The following is a 15252-nucleotide window of genomic DNA, read 5'->3' on the forward strand; positions in this document are numbered from 1 at the left end:
CAGTAGTGGCACCCTTTGCACAAGTGAGGAACTGGGCATACTGCAGGCCTGTGTTTGAGAATTCAGCTTTTGAAATTTTGAGTAGATCTCATATTTTTTTGAGGGGAGGGAGGGGCAGAGAAAGATGGAGAATCGTAAGCAGGCTCCACGCCCAGCACAGAGCCCAACATAGGGCTCAATCTCACAACCCTGTGTTCATGACCTGAGCTGAAACCCAGTCAGATGGTTCACCAATTAAGCCACTCAGACACCCCAAGTGTTCCCCATATAGACCCATTTTCTTCAGCACCAGCACCACTGCCCTGCTTTATACTTTAGCTTACAGGACTTGTTAAATTACAAGGACAAGAACGAACACATTATGATTATTTGTACTAAAAAGCACGGGGCCCTAAAATATATTCCTTAGTGGAATACTTAATCGGGTAATTTGGGAGAACACAGTAGGAGCAGGTGGTGGAATGAAGTGGGCACAAGCATAGCCCTGTGCTCAGAAAGGCCTTCCATCATCCAGGGGGTCTTGGAGTTTAATAAGCCCCTGCTGTGGTGTGCGTACAGCTGCGGTTGGATCACTCCTGGTTGACCCGGGAAGCCTTGTTTTACTCAGATCCCTAAACCTTAGACTGAAGTCAGGCTCACTGAATGGGAATTCGGATTCCTAAGGGGTTAAAAACGAGGTAATTTCGTTCTTGGATCACCTGAGGAGAGTGGCACGAGCCTAAGGTGGTTTCGCAGCCACTTCTGACGGGCCCGTGTGGCTCCCGATGCAGAGCCCAGGGCGGGGAAAGGACAGAACTCCGCTGCAACCAGAGACCGTCACCTTCTACAGTTTGTCTCGCTCTTTCACACAGCACACAGCAGCTTGCCCTCACCCCGTTAACAATACTCTGTCCTCAGCCACACTTTGTCTCTCAGAGGAGAAAAGGATGAAATTGTGGAGAAGACTCTGTTCTGGGCAAAGTCATCTACACAATAAAGATGGAGAGGAGTAACACTGTCCTTGGCTTTGTAGGCATCTTTATTTTTTTCTCCCAAATTAAGCTGTATTGTCATTTGCATAATTTTTAAAGATTTACAGGATTGTCACTTAGATACTCTGTTGTAGTTACGAGAGCTGCCACAGAGCGGCTGGTAGGGCCTGGCTTGTGAGTAGGGCCATCAGGAGTGCATAACAATTTCACAGAAGATCTAGTCTTTTATACTTTGAATAAAACCATAATAAAACTCTTAATCAGAACATGTGTAGGGTGTGCTTAAAAGATGAAAGTAGTGCAATATTAAAAGAAACTTGAATAAAAACTTGAAGATCTTTCATTTGCTTAGTATTGGTTTCATTACTGAGTACAGTAGACTCCCTTTATAAACTTCTGACCAACATATCTCCTCCTGTTTCCGCTAACTCTCCAAGGGAAGCCTTATTCCCAGACTGAAGCTAAGGAACCTGAGGCCCACGGAGGTTAAGGGATTTGGTTAATAAGTTGCTGTGCCTAGGTATAAAACCAGGTCAGGCTGACTCTGTAGTTCCTGTTTTTAATATGCAGTCCTTAGAAGGTAGAGTAGGGTAGTGGAAAGTCTTTGAGTTAAACACAACTGATTGCTGATTAACTGTGATCTTCAGCAAGTGACTTAACTTCTCTGTGCCTCAGTCTCCACAGCTCTTTACAAAAGAGGGATAATATCACAAGGGTTGTAAAGATCATAGTAAAGTGACTGTATCCTGATAAGCTCTACCAGGGCAGAGATCTTCTTTTCGTTCACTACTGTAACCCCAAAGCCTACAGCTGTGTCTGGTATAGAGAGTATGTGCTCAAAAGAGAACTCGTTGAATTAAACATGCCTGGCACTTAGTAGGCACTCAGTAAACAGTAACGTCCACATGCATTATCAGTCCTCTTCAATCCTAGTATCAGAGCGTAGAGACTAATAATGTGTGATCTCTGGTCTCATTTAATTTGAAGACCAGCAAATTAGTAGATGTGCATGTGCTGACACCTTGGATCTTTTAATCGGTTACTGATTCATGTCCTGTGGTTTTGGAACATCTAAACAAATTTGTTGAGTTCAGCAGTGACAAATTGTATTTTGTTATTGCTCTTGTTTTTCCCATTGCATTTTGAATGTCTTCTCTCATCATTTTAGCACATGTTTTTCTTTTGAAGAATAATGAACAGAGTATGGATTTTTCAAAGATTAGGCAAAATAAGTTCATGTCATCAATAACACAATCTACAGACGCGCAAGTATAAGTGACAGTCATGCTTAATAGGTCCTGGAATGAATTTGTAACTAGGATTCTTGTCACTTTACTTCATAGCACATTGTTTTGTTTTGTTCTTGCTGTCTGTTTTTGCTTTGTAATCTCTGCACTAAAATCCCTGTGGTTAAGGAGGCATGGCACGTGAGGCCAGCTGCTAGGTTGGCCTGCCTATAAAACTAGCACCTGTGCCCTTTGTCCCGCTTACACAGTAATGATGTTACAGTTTGCATTTCTGGTGAAAGTCGACTTGATAATGCTATTTGATCATCTTTTTAATTGAACACAAAATTTTGTCACTGTATTATATACTATCAAGCATAGTACATTTGCACATGCATACTCTAGTTTGTGTGTCTATAGTATGCAGATCTATGTAGTTTTATCATGTGTTGATTCACATCGTTCTTTTAATCTCTTCTATATTTGTTTCCTTTGCTATCATCTTAAATACACATGCTCTTTCTCCCTTAGTCACATTCGTAGAGTTTAGTATTTTATTGATCTCATCAAATAACTATCTTTTGTACTTATTTATTTTCACCATTTCTTAGTTTTGTTCCTTTTTATCTGTATTTTTTCCCTTCTATTTCCCTTTGGATTCTCCCCACCCCCCACCATTTCCAAGATTAGTAATTTCTTTTTCTTTTTCATTTTTCCTCTTTCATAAGGAAGCATGTATTATTTGAGTATAGCCTTCACTCTGTCCCATTGATTCCATTTTTCATTCTTTTAAAAGTAGTTCATAATTTTCTTATTGATTTCACCTTTCATCAAGGGTTATCTAAAAGTTTTCTGCTAAAGTGGGAGATACATATATATGTGATTTTGACGTGAGAATGTGGATTATAATATCTCAACTTCTACAAAATATGTCTAAATATTGTCACCAATAATCAAGTATTTATCAGTGTTCCATGGACACTACCCCATCTGACGTATTTTTGAAAGACTTATAGATCTATATAACCTTTTAAAATCAAATTTATCAGTAGTTATTCAATTCTTTTATGTAATTGATTATTACTGGTGACCTATTATGAAAGGCACAAAAGCCTACACTCTAACTTTTTAAAATTCTCTTTGCATTTCTGTTTTTCCTTTTACATTTATGACTTTGCCTCATAAAGATGTTTGACCAGTTTTCGCTTTAACAAATTTTTGTTTGACCTTATCCGTAGATGCTGAAAAGATATTTGATAAACTGAGCCATTCCTAATAGAAATTAATAAAAGAGACTACTGTCTTACCAAAACTCAACAGGAAGGTTCTCCTATTCAAGACCTAAACCCACTGTCCTTTTTTGTAGAAGTAAATGCTAGTGAAAGCACTAAGAAAAGACTATCTTAAAGAGGAGAAAATTAAACATAAAATTTTTTTGCTGCTGATAGAAAATCTAAAAAGTCAAAGAGAATGTAGTAAAAAAGAAACAACCAAATTTAATAAGAAAGTGTGTTTAGATGACTACATACAAATATTCAGCAAACAGATTTTTCTTTACCAAAGCAGTGATTGCTTAAAAGCAGGAGGAGGAATAAATGTTCCACTCACAATAATGGCAAAAATTCTTAAATTATTTAGGAATAAATTTTAAAAAGGAGTCACAGAAGCTGTGTGAAGAAAACTGAAATCTTATTGAAAGACATAAAATAAGGTTTGAACAAATGGAGAAGCAAACTTTTTTCTTAGAGGAAAAGACAACAGAACAGTGTCCGATCTTTCAAAGTTATAATGTAAATATAATGCAAATGCAATTTCAGAATAAGTTGGAGGGTGGTTATTTTAGAATTGAATTAATGCTCTTAAGTTTGTCTTGAAAACATCGTTGCCAGCAGGAGTCAAGTATAATATGAAAAAGGAAACAGGCAGATTTGCTTCAGCAGGGGTCAAGTATAATATGAAAAAGGAAACAGGCAGATTTGCTTTACCAGGTGTAAGTCCTTTAGGACATCAGTATGGCCTTGGAGCAGGAATCAACACAGGTTAAGTGGAGCAGAAGGGAGAAGGGAAACTGGATGTTTCTGTATTTGAGAATTTAATGTATGACCGAGTTGGTATTTCAGAAATATGGAGAAAAAAGGAGTGATGTAATAAAGGATGCTAGAAAAACTGACATCTACAGAAAGAAAATGAACTTATGAAGTTAAATAGGAAGATGTTCTCTATCTTGCAGAAAAATAAAAAATATAATCTAGAGGCAGGGAGAGATAAAAGTAGGCATCCAAAGGCTATAATAGCAAAAGAAATGAACTTGTATAGACACATAGACACATGCACGCAAGTGTTGGACAAGATGCCATAAATAAAGGCAATATAGGTCATGGATTTGTGAACATTTACGACAAAAAATATAAAGGATTAATAATTCATGATAAAGGAGCTTTGCAAACTGACTAAAAAGAGAAGAACAGCATATGGGGACTGGATAGAAGAAAGGAAGCTGCTTTCACAGAGCAGCACCAACAAAATCCGTTCACTGTGGCCAGGGAAACACTAGTGACCAGCAGATAAAATCACTGCCAAAGATACAGAACATATGACAGAGTGTAGAGTTCTTACCAACCGTAAGTTGAAAAAACTGAATTTTCAAAAACAGAATAGGCAATCTAACCAATATATACTTCTAGTAGGCTTATTTAGCTAATCAAAGTCCTACAGATTAAAACATGCTTTGGCAACGATATAAAAAATTACAACACCAAGCATTAGTAAGTCTGAAAAGAAAGCCGTGTCATTCATTTTTTGTGTTTAAATTTCATCCCAGGGGACACTTTCCTTTGTGTAGCCAAAAGTCTGTTATGGTGCTCATATCTTCAGATCCAGCAATTCAGTTTATTGGAATTTATCCTAGAAAAATCACCATCATTAGTTACAAATAGATCAATTTAAATGTTGTTTGTGTGGAAACAATTTAGATAACAAAGGAATTTTTAAGAGTCCTATATAAGCAAACATGCATCCATAAAGTGACATTTTAGAAAATCTTTAATGGCATTTATGGAAAGATGCATGAAAAAACATCTTATAAAAAAGTACGTATAACTCGGTCCAATTTGTTAAAAGTTTATGGATCTCTTTTTCAGGACATGTTTTATATATATGTGTGTGTATATACATACACGTATATGTGGCCTCAACAAGCATATACTATTCTGATCTTGCCTTTGATCTATAATTACACCCATATTGCAAATTGCAGAAAATGTGAACATGTTTTCATTTTATCTAGAAGCTTATTTTGAAGACTCAGAGCATCGGTGCCCCTCAGAAGAGAGATTTTCAGAACTGAAAAGATATCTGCATTCATACAAAACACCAAAAGTTCAACAGATTTAGGATAGGAATGTGAAAATATAGGTCCCTGAAATTACCTGTAAGAACCAAATTCAGGGTGGATAAGCTAGACTGTTCACAAACAAAAAGTTGAGTTTTAAGCGCAGGATGATTCCTTCTTAGAAAAAGCGGAAGTACTAATTCTGACTTTTTAAAAAAATAAAAGCAAGATGGGGCAGGAGACCAACAGCCCTAGAGCACAGATCATCACCTTCCAATTCTGAATGCCATCCAAGGATCAATATCTACACTTAGCTGGAAATGTCTAAGGATGAGTTGATAGAGGTGGAGAGAAATGCGTATCGAATCATGAATTAGGGCCTACCCCTAGAGGCAAGGCAGGTCTCCTCAACGCTTTGCTTCCATGCTATGGGAGAGGCGTGAGTGCAGTCAGAGAATACACCACAAGGTGTGCCACAGCAGACAGTCTCCCCCAGAGAAAGAGGAAGTCCAGAGACAGAAGGAAGGTCAAAAGTAGTGGCGTAAACCTCAACTCCCTACAGGCACTATAGGGGATCCCCCGCCCGGAGGATTAAGAGCAAGAATCAGAGCACTCACCATACACCAGGCACTTCTCTGAGCATTTTACAGCCCTTCCCCTAGTTGATCCTCACAAAATCCTGGGAGGGTAGGTAGTGTTACTGTCTGCATATACAGAGGAGGCTTGTGGTGAAAATGTTAAGGTCAGAGAGCTGATGCGGGGCAGAACCAGCAGTGGTCTCTACTTTCCATTTCTTAAGTACATACTCAACTTATACGCAAAGACAGATGAATAATATTCTCAGTAGGAAGCAGTTTCTTTCCCTATGAAAATGGTTCTGAGTCCTAATACCAGCTGATTTTAAGTGGTTCATAAATGCCCTTTTATTTTAAAGCAGAAAGAGGTCTTTCTTTTAGATATATTTAGGGAAAAAAATACCTCTATCTGTCCATTCTGAACCATTCTTCAAAGTGTACTGACCAGTGCCAATTTGTCGTGCTTAGTATTAGCCAGGTTCTAGTATAGGTCAGTGTTAAAGTGACACAGTGAGTGACTGTTGAGTTACTAAATCCAACTTATATCATCTTGGTGTAATTTTTTTTTTTAATCTGAAAAACCGTGCACAATTCCAGCAGCCTCAGCATTTTAACAAAAATGCATCTTAGATGACAAACTATTTAAAATCCTTCAGTGTATGTAGTTAGACTGATGGATTTAGATCTGGCTAATAGAAAATAGGCCTATGTGTATTTTTAACTTTTTAAGGTATTAAAGTTGAAATCCAAAATAAATTATATTTTTGTGCATTTCGTGTATATTTTATTGTAGAATGGGGAAAGAAAATAGAGTTGAAAATGGAAATTTAAGACTACTGTGGGTGAAAAAGAAAAAGTTTTTGGTTATTCTGACACTGAACTATATAATTTGTTGTGTGCTCTTTAGCAGCTGTGGGCAAACCAGGATTTCTTCACCCAGTTCTTTGCTTTGAAACATACAAATGTTTCAAATGAGACCCCCTGGAAGAACAAGGGGAGAAAAGAAATCTCTGTGGGCCCACATGAGTGTGGTTGTTCTAACATAGTGGTAGTTTAACATATTAATAAAGTTTGAAACTTTCCAGAAGACAGAGAATCAGGAGCAGATCATTTTCTAAGCATCATAGAGGCAGATGACAGGTGGCTAGATAACATCAAGATTTGTAATCTCAACTGTGTAAAAAGGAGATCTTAAAAAAAAAAGGCTTTTCATGATGGCAGCCATCTTAATTTGCATATTTAAAAGGATGCTTTTTTCATACCAAAAGATGTCAAGGCTGTAACTCCTGTGTCCTTGAAGGAACTTCTCTTTTCTTATTCTGTTATTACATTATTTTAGCCCTCTAACAAGCTGGTTAATGAAATAAAGGCACATTTCAACTTCTGAGTATCCATTTCAGTACTGTCACTTGGGAACAAAGCAAGCCCTGCTCACCTTTACCTCTTACCTTCTGAGAGCAAACTGACTTTCTGGTAGGAACGGCTCCTCTAGGCTAGAGGCCATGGGGCCAAGAGGTCTTCAGAGGAGGCTGTGAAAGTGAGCTCCTTTATTAGCAATAAAGAGTTCTGTGTGGCTTTGGGTTGTCTGGAAACAAGAAACTTAATATAAAGTTTACAAGTATCACGATACCTCAGGGCATAAAAGCCTTTGTCCCTTTCCTCCTCTCTTGCTCTGGCCTGAATGCATTTCTTAGTCGCTCTAATACTTAAGGATCCAGTACAGCTCAGGGCGATGAGCAACAAGCTGTCTCTTCGTCCCCCTCCCCAGTTCTTCCTTTCTCACTTCATTTCCTTTAGTTTCTCACATTATACTGTTGCTCTTGTTTGTAATATAAGTAGTATTTTAGTTATGCTGAGTTCTGTCATTCCAAAGTTCTAAATTCCAAAAAAGCAACTTATTGGAAATCTTTTGGAATATTGCCTTTTTTTAAGGTGACACCCCATTGCCCAAGATTGTTGTAATTCTTTCAGAACCAAGAATCTGTAGCACACAAGTTAAAAAAAAAAAAAAAAATTCCCATGCAGTAGTTAGGTCTTACTAATGGTATATAGAAGTTGTAGTCATGCTAACATTAAGAACTTTCTTTTTGCCCAGCACTATGCAAAGGGCTTTATGTATATTAATTCACTGCATTGTTATGACAACCTCATGTAGAAGGCATTATAATTCCCTCCTGTATTTTTATTTGAGAGGATATCAGACTGTAAAAATTTTGGTCAAGCAAGCATTTCTGGAACCTGTTTTAAGTGCAGGGCATTGTGCTAGGTACTAAAGATCTAAAGCAGAAACATGGTCCTTTCCCTTCTGGTACTTATGATGCCCTCGGAGACTGGGTTTCCATGAGCTTCCAGTAATTGAGGACAGGATGGCAGAGGAGTACCCAAACAAGCACACAGAACATAGGTCCTGAGCATGTCAGGGGGCAAGACTACTCTGCGCCTGGATATTTGAAGAAAGCTCTTCTTAGAATGCAGTCTCCTTGACTCTGGAGATAGACTTTGAAAGAGAGTGGAGAGAAAAGATTTCAGGGAAACAGGCTGTATATTTGAGACAAAGAGAATATTCTTGGCAATTTTGTGAAATAGCAATTTGAATAGTTGTCTTGTGTAGAATGCATGAGGTCCCTCATTGGCGTCATCGGGGCTCAGGCTAATAATACCCTGATGGTAGCATAGAGAGGGAATGTGAGTGCAGTCCCCACACTGTGCTGGCACCGGCGGGCTCACAGGAGCTAAAGTCAGAGGGACAGGTCAGAACCGAACAATGCTGGTGTTACGATTCAGTAAGCTATGTTAGCAGCCAACATTTATTGAGTACTAACTATGTCTCAGACCCTATTTTACGTGTTTTTATGTGTATTTTCTCATTTAATGCCCCAACACCTCTGTGAGGTAGTTTATAGATACAGGAACCAAGCAAGCGACAGACCAGTCAGTCAGTAAGAGGCAGGCCCTAGGATTTTTTTTTTCTTTTTTTTTAAGATTTTATTTATTTATTTGACAGACAGAGATCACAAGTAGGCAGAGAGGCAGGCAGAGAGAGAGAGGAGGAAGCAGACTCCCTGCCGAGCAGAGAGCCGGGATCCCAGGACCCTGGGATCATGACCTAAGCCGAAGGCAGATGCTTTAACCCACTGAGCCACCCAGGCGCCCCAGGACCTAGGATTTGAATTTGGACATTCTGCTTCCACAGCCCTCCGTGCTCCACATAGCAGTGTTTCTGGAATTTTTCACTTAGGAACATTTCTGTAAGTGATAGGGACATGGTCTCAAACATTGCCATTTATATCCTCAACAGACATGCGTTTGCACATACACCCTTCCTTATGGGTTGTCCAGAAGAAAGTAGAAAGTGAAAGTTTAGTTTCTTACTAGTATAGCTCTAGCCTTTTTTTTTTTTTTTTTTTTTAAGATTCTATTCATTTTATTCGACAGAGTGAGATCACAAGTAGGCAGAGAGTCAGGCAGAGAGAGAGAGAGGAGGAAACAGGCTTCCTGCCAAGCAGAGAGCCCGATGCAGGACTCGATCCCAGGACCCTGAGATCATGACCTGAGCTGAAGGCAGAGGCTTAACCCACTGAGCCACCCAGGCGCCCTAGCTCTACCCTTTTTGATAGCAGTTGGTGAGCACTGAGCAGCACCTGTGGAAGAAGGCTGGCTCACACAAGCAGCTGCTGAGGGGGAGCTGTGCACAGGTGGGGTGACCAAGGAGGAGGGTGGTGAGAGCTGCCTGAGGAAGGGCTTCATCCCAGGCTGTGGACCAGTGAGTCTGATGAGACCAGCAGTCCTTTCAGAGAGGGGTCTGGGCAGAACATGAAGCAAAAATGTTGCTCGCAGGGGAGTTTTAAAAGTAAGTGGAACTAGCACTCAGTTCTAAGTGGTAAAGAGGTATGACAAGTGACAGGAAGTGACATTTCCTCCACTGTGAGACAAAGTGGACTCCCTGCTGGAATCAAAGAGGTCTAGTCTCGCCTTTCTTCAAGACCTTCAGATCCACCTCCACCAAGGCCATCCCTCACGGACCTTTCATCCACTTCCGCTCTCATATACAATGCTCAGCTTCCCAATGAGACTGTCCCTTCAATTCTGAATCTTAGCCTTGTTGACACAGGTATTTTTATTTCTCAGACTACAGTCCTTGCCAAGGGCTGATTATATTTGTAAGATAGTTATGAAACCAAATTGAAACTTGGACTGAAGTAAATCACAGAGTAAAGGAGACAGACAGTGGACATTTACAGAAGACTTAAAGAACATTAAAAAAGGAATACAACCCACCTAACCAAAGAGGCAGAGGATCTGTACTCTGAAAACGGTAGAACACTCATGAAAGAAATTGAGGAAGACACAAAGAAATGGGAAAATATTCCATGCTTGGGGCGCCCGGGTTGCTCAATGGGTTAAAGCCTCTGCCTTCAGCTCAGGTCATGCTCTCAGGGTCCTGGGATCGAGCCCCGCATCGGGCTCTCTGCTTAGCGGGGAGCCTGCTTCCCTTCCTCTCTCTCTCTCTGCCTGCTTGTGAGCTCTGTCAAATGGATAAAATCTTAAAAAAAAAAAAAAAATTCCATGCTCATGGATTGGAAAAACAAATATTGTGAAAACATCTATGCTACCCAGAGCAATCTACACATTTGATGTAATCACTATCAAAATACCATCAACAGGGCTGCCTGGGTGGCTCAGTGGGTTAAGCCTCTGCCTTCAGCTTAGGTCATGATCTCAGGGTCCTGGGATCGAGTCCCACATCAGGCTCTCTGCTAGGCAGGGAGCCTGCTTCCTCCTCTCTCTCTCTCTACTTGTGATCTCTCTCTGTAAAATAAATAAAATCTTAAAAAAAAAATACCACCAGCATTTTTCATAGAGCAAGAACAAATAGTCCTAAAATGTGCATGGAACCAGAAAAGCCAAAGGAACATTGAAAAAGAAAACCAAAGCTGGTGGCATCACAATTTTGGACTTCACGCTCTATGACAAAGCTGTAATCATCAGGACAGCATGGTACTGGCACAAAAACAGATAGATAGATCAGTGAGACTGAAAAGAGTCTCCAGAAACAGACCCTCAACTCTATGGTCAACTAATCTTCGACAAAGCAGGAAAGAATGTCCAATGGAAAAAAAGACAGTCTCTTCAACAAATGGTGTTGGGAAAATTGGACAGCCACATGCAGAAGAATGAAACCGGACCCTTTCCTTACACCACACACAAAAATAAACCCAAAGTGGGTGAAAGACCTAAATGTGAGACAGAAATCCATCAGAATCCTAGGGAAAAACACAGGCAACAATCTCTGACTTCGGCCACAGCAACCTCTTAGTAAACACATCTTCAAAGACAAGGGAAACAAAAAAATGAACTATTGGGACTTCATCAAGATAAAAAGCTTTTGTACAGCAAAGGAAATAGTCGACAAAACTAAGAGACAACTAACAGAATGGAAGAAGATATTTGCAAATGTCTTATCAGATAAAAGGTTAGCATCCAAAATCTTTAAAGAACTTACCAAACTCAACACCCAAAACCAAAAAAAAATCCAGCAAGAAATAGGCAGAAGGCATGAACAGACATTTCTCCAAAGAAGACATACAAATCACCTCCAGACACATTAAAAAAAAATGTTCAACATCACTCAGCATCAGGGAAATACAAATCAAAACCACAATGAGATGCCACCTCACACCAGTCAGAATGGCTAAAATTAACTCAGGAAACAACAGACATTGGCGAGGATGCAGAGAAAGGGGAACCCGCTTGTGCTTTTGGTGGGTATGCAAACTGGTACAGCTACTCTGGAAAACAGTATGGAGGTTCCCCAGAAAGTTAAAAATAGAACTACCCTACGCCCCAGCAGATGCACTCCTAGGGACTTATCTAAAGGATGCCTAGTGATTCGAAGAAGCACATATACTCCAGTGTTTATAGCAGCAGTGTCCACAGCAGCCAAACTATGGAAGGAGCCCAGATGTCCCTCGACAGACGAATGGATAAAGATGTGGTGGTGTATACATACAATGAAATATTACTCATCAAAAAGAACGAAATCTTGCCATTTGCAACAACGTGGCTGGAACTAGAGGGTATTATGCTAAGTGAAATAAGAGAAAGACCAATATCATATGATTCCGCTAATATATGGAATTAAGAATGGGAAAGAAAAAATAGAAACAGAGAGGGAGGCAAACCGTAAGAGACTCTTGACTCTAGGAACAAACTGAGGGTTGCTGGCGGGGAGGTGGGTGATGGGCATTAAGGAGGGCGCTTGGTGGAAAGAGCACCAGCTGTTGCATACAACTGACAAACGTAAATTCTACTTCTGAAACCATGTTGATTAAAGTGAATTTAAATGAAAAAAATTATTTCTATCTCAAACCTGTTTACTGTTTACAGGTTACTGTCTCCATGAGTGAAGATAATTTCTTTCTGAAGGTCTTTGCGGTAATTAGCAGCAAATAAAAAAACTAAAAATGACTGGTAAATCTGACCCAAAAATCTAGGAACGCCAGTCTGTATAGCCCTTGTTTGTTCACCGTGGCTCACTCTGTCGTGATTCTTTCCCTGGTTTTGGTTCTGCCTTGTCGTTTGAATCAGCCTTACTGCCCCGCATTGATCATTACTCAGTCTGTATTTTTTATCTTTTCCAAAACCTAGGTAAGAACCTCGACGCAGTCCACGACATCACGGTGGCGTACCCTCACAACATTCCTCAGACAGAGAAGCATCTCGTCCTCGGGGACTTCCCCAAGGAGATTCACTTCCACGTGCACCGCTACCCGGTAGATGCCCTCCCCATGTCCAGGGAGGACCTGCAGCTCTGGTGCCACCGGCGCTGGGAGGAAAAGGAAGAGAGGCTTCGTGCCTTCTATCAAGGGCAGAAGAATTTTCAGTTTACGGGACAGACTGTAATTCCACCTTGCAAGTCTGAGCTCAGGGTCCTTGTGCTCAAATTGCTCTCCATACTTTACTGGACCCTGTTCAGCCCTGCAATGTGCATCCTCATATATCTGTACAGTCCTGTTCGGTGGTACTTTATAATCACCATGGTTCTCTTTGTGCTGCTAGAGAGAATATTTGGCGGACTGGAGATGGTCGAACTTGCACGTTACCGGTTTTTTCACAAACAGCCGCGTTTAAATGTAAAGAAACAGGAGTGAGACCATAAGGTCCACAGTGTTAATGGCCAAGGGGTATTTTGGAAATGTGTCGAGCCTTTGTACACGGAGATGCGGTTTTGCATGACTATGTCAAATATTTCTACTACCATCCTTATTTGTTAAAGATACTTTGCACTTAGTTTTGTGGGAAAATATTGCTACACACTTTTTTTTTTTTTTAACTCTCTGAATGTAATTTCAATACGCCTAGCAGGGAGCGATCGCTATAAAATAACTCGGGCCAGAGTGTCCCTAAAGCAGCCACCAGGCTGTTAGCAGACAAGGGACACACAAGATTTTCCTACAGGCCCAATCCTATTTCGTAACAAACTCCAGAGACAAGAGGCAGATGCGGGGCTCAGAGCAAGGGCTGGCACTTGACACTGGAGGTGAGAGCCCTTCCTCTGGGTTCCCTCCCCCAGCACTGTCCCCCTGGCTCATTTCTATGCCAGTCAAACCATTGCATCCTTTCCTAAGGCCAGAAAACAGAAACCCCACGTCCTTCAACCAACCAACCATTTTGCTGGGAAGCCCTTCATTATTCATAAAACCTTGACATTTAGCCTCGCACTTACCTAGACATCAGAAGACCGTCTGTGTCCTTTCTTCCTATGGATAGTAAGACCTGGACATTTCTCAGGGAGCAACCACAGGCTCTCCGCTTAGAAACCTTAGTTTGGATTTGTACAGATAGGAACGAAGACCGTTCAGTTGTTTCCTTCTACTTTTGCGTGCTCCAAGCTGGTTTCCTTGACGCTCATCGGCAGGGGTAGCTTTTTCTGCATGACATCGAGTTACTTACCTTTCTAAAGGAATGCATGGAAGGGTCTGTCACTGTGGTCAGAAACTCTTGAAGTTGTGTCTGTTGAAATAGTTCTTTAAACCTGCCCCGAAAAGGAAGGATACTGTATTTTCTGTATGTGCATGGGTATCTGGCATCTGCGTTAAAGCAACAGCGTGTGCAGCCCGGGTGGTCATGGCTCAGCCTCAGTTCCTCCCTCGCAGCCCTGACGGATTTTTGATAACAGGAAAATGAACCCCTTTTTAATGATAATGAGGGCTCTTGCTCTCATTTTTTAGTCCCAGGCTGCCTGTTTGAGTACTAAAATTTAAATCCACTTTTGACCAGTCGTTTGCCTAAATATTCCTGGTGCTTGGAGTCCACAGGAATTCCAGCAGACCAACAGCACCAGCCTCCTTCTGAGGCAGAAAGGATGCGTGGTCCTTGTCTCCACCCTGCTGGAGCTGGCCCGACTGTTTTTGTCATAGGATAGGTTCGCTGGTCAGAGCAGCAGAAAACGTGAGGCAGTGAGAAATCTCGAGCTGCTCGCAGACCTGCCCGCTTTCCTCCTGCCTCCCACCGGCCTCAAACGCTACTGCTTTATGGACCCTTTTGGCATGAATGCCTTCTCCGTAACTACAGCCCATTTTTGCTCAGCAGTGACTTGTATCCAACAATGGAAACATGCGTTAACATGAAAGGTAAGCACATTGTGAGCCGAACTTACCGAGGAAAAGGGCCGGGTTGCTTTGCAGAACACCGTTGACACCACTTTTACTGGAGGGGGACCGAGGAGTGTGTGCGCACGCACCGGCCTATATTTAACCACACCCCCAAGGCCCTTTTCCTTCCTGCCTGGAGCCACTAATTACTTACTGTGCACATCTGCTCCAGACCCAGCTGTTTAATCCCGTGGTTTTTAAGGTTTTTCTTTTTTAGCCTTTTTTTTTGGTCCTAATAAAAGAGGTTTCTAATTTAGTTTTCTCTCAGACCTCCTCTTGATTATATTTGGAAACACAGGTGTGTTTTTTTTTTAAAGATTTTATTTATTATTTATTTGACAGAGAGAGATCACAAGTAGACAGGCAGGCAGAGAGAGAGAGAGAGAGAGGGAAGCAGGCTCCCTGCTGAGCAGAGAGCCCGATTCGGGACTCGATGCCAGGACCCTGAGATCATGACCTGAGCTGAAGGCAGCAGCGGCTTAACCCACTGAGCCA

General features: G+C 41.0%; 1 protein-coding gene across 3 annotated transcripts in view; it reads left to right on the forward strand.

The window, feature by feature from the left end:
• The window catches only part of LCLAT1 (lysocardiolipin acyltransferase 1), a 190513-nt gene that overhangs the window by 173574 nt on the left and 1687 nt on the right, over positions 1-15252 (forward strand). For all 3 annotated transcript variants that reach the window (XM_047744968.1, XM_047744970.1, XM_047744969.1), the window contains one exon: positions 12752-15055. In XM_047744968.1, the coding sequence (XP_047600924.1) occupies positions 12752-13254 (503 nt within the window). In that variant the 3' untranslated portion in view covers positions 13255-15055. The remainder of the gene's footprint in view (positions 1-12751; positions 15056-15252) is intronic.

Source organism: Lutra lutra, chromosome 9 (assembly GCF_902655055.1).
Source record: "Lutra lutra chromosome 9, mLutLut1.2, whole genome shotgun sequence".
Lineage (NCBI taxonomy): Eukaryota > Metazoa > Chordata > Mammalia > Carnivora > Mustelidae > Lutra > Lutra lutra.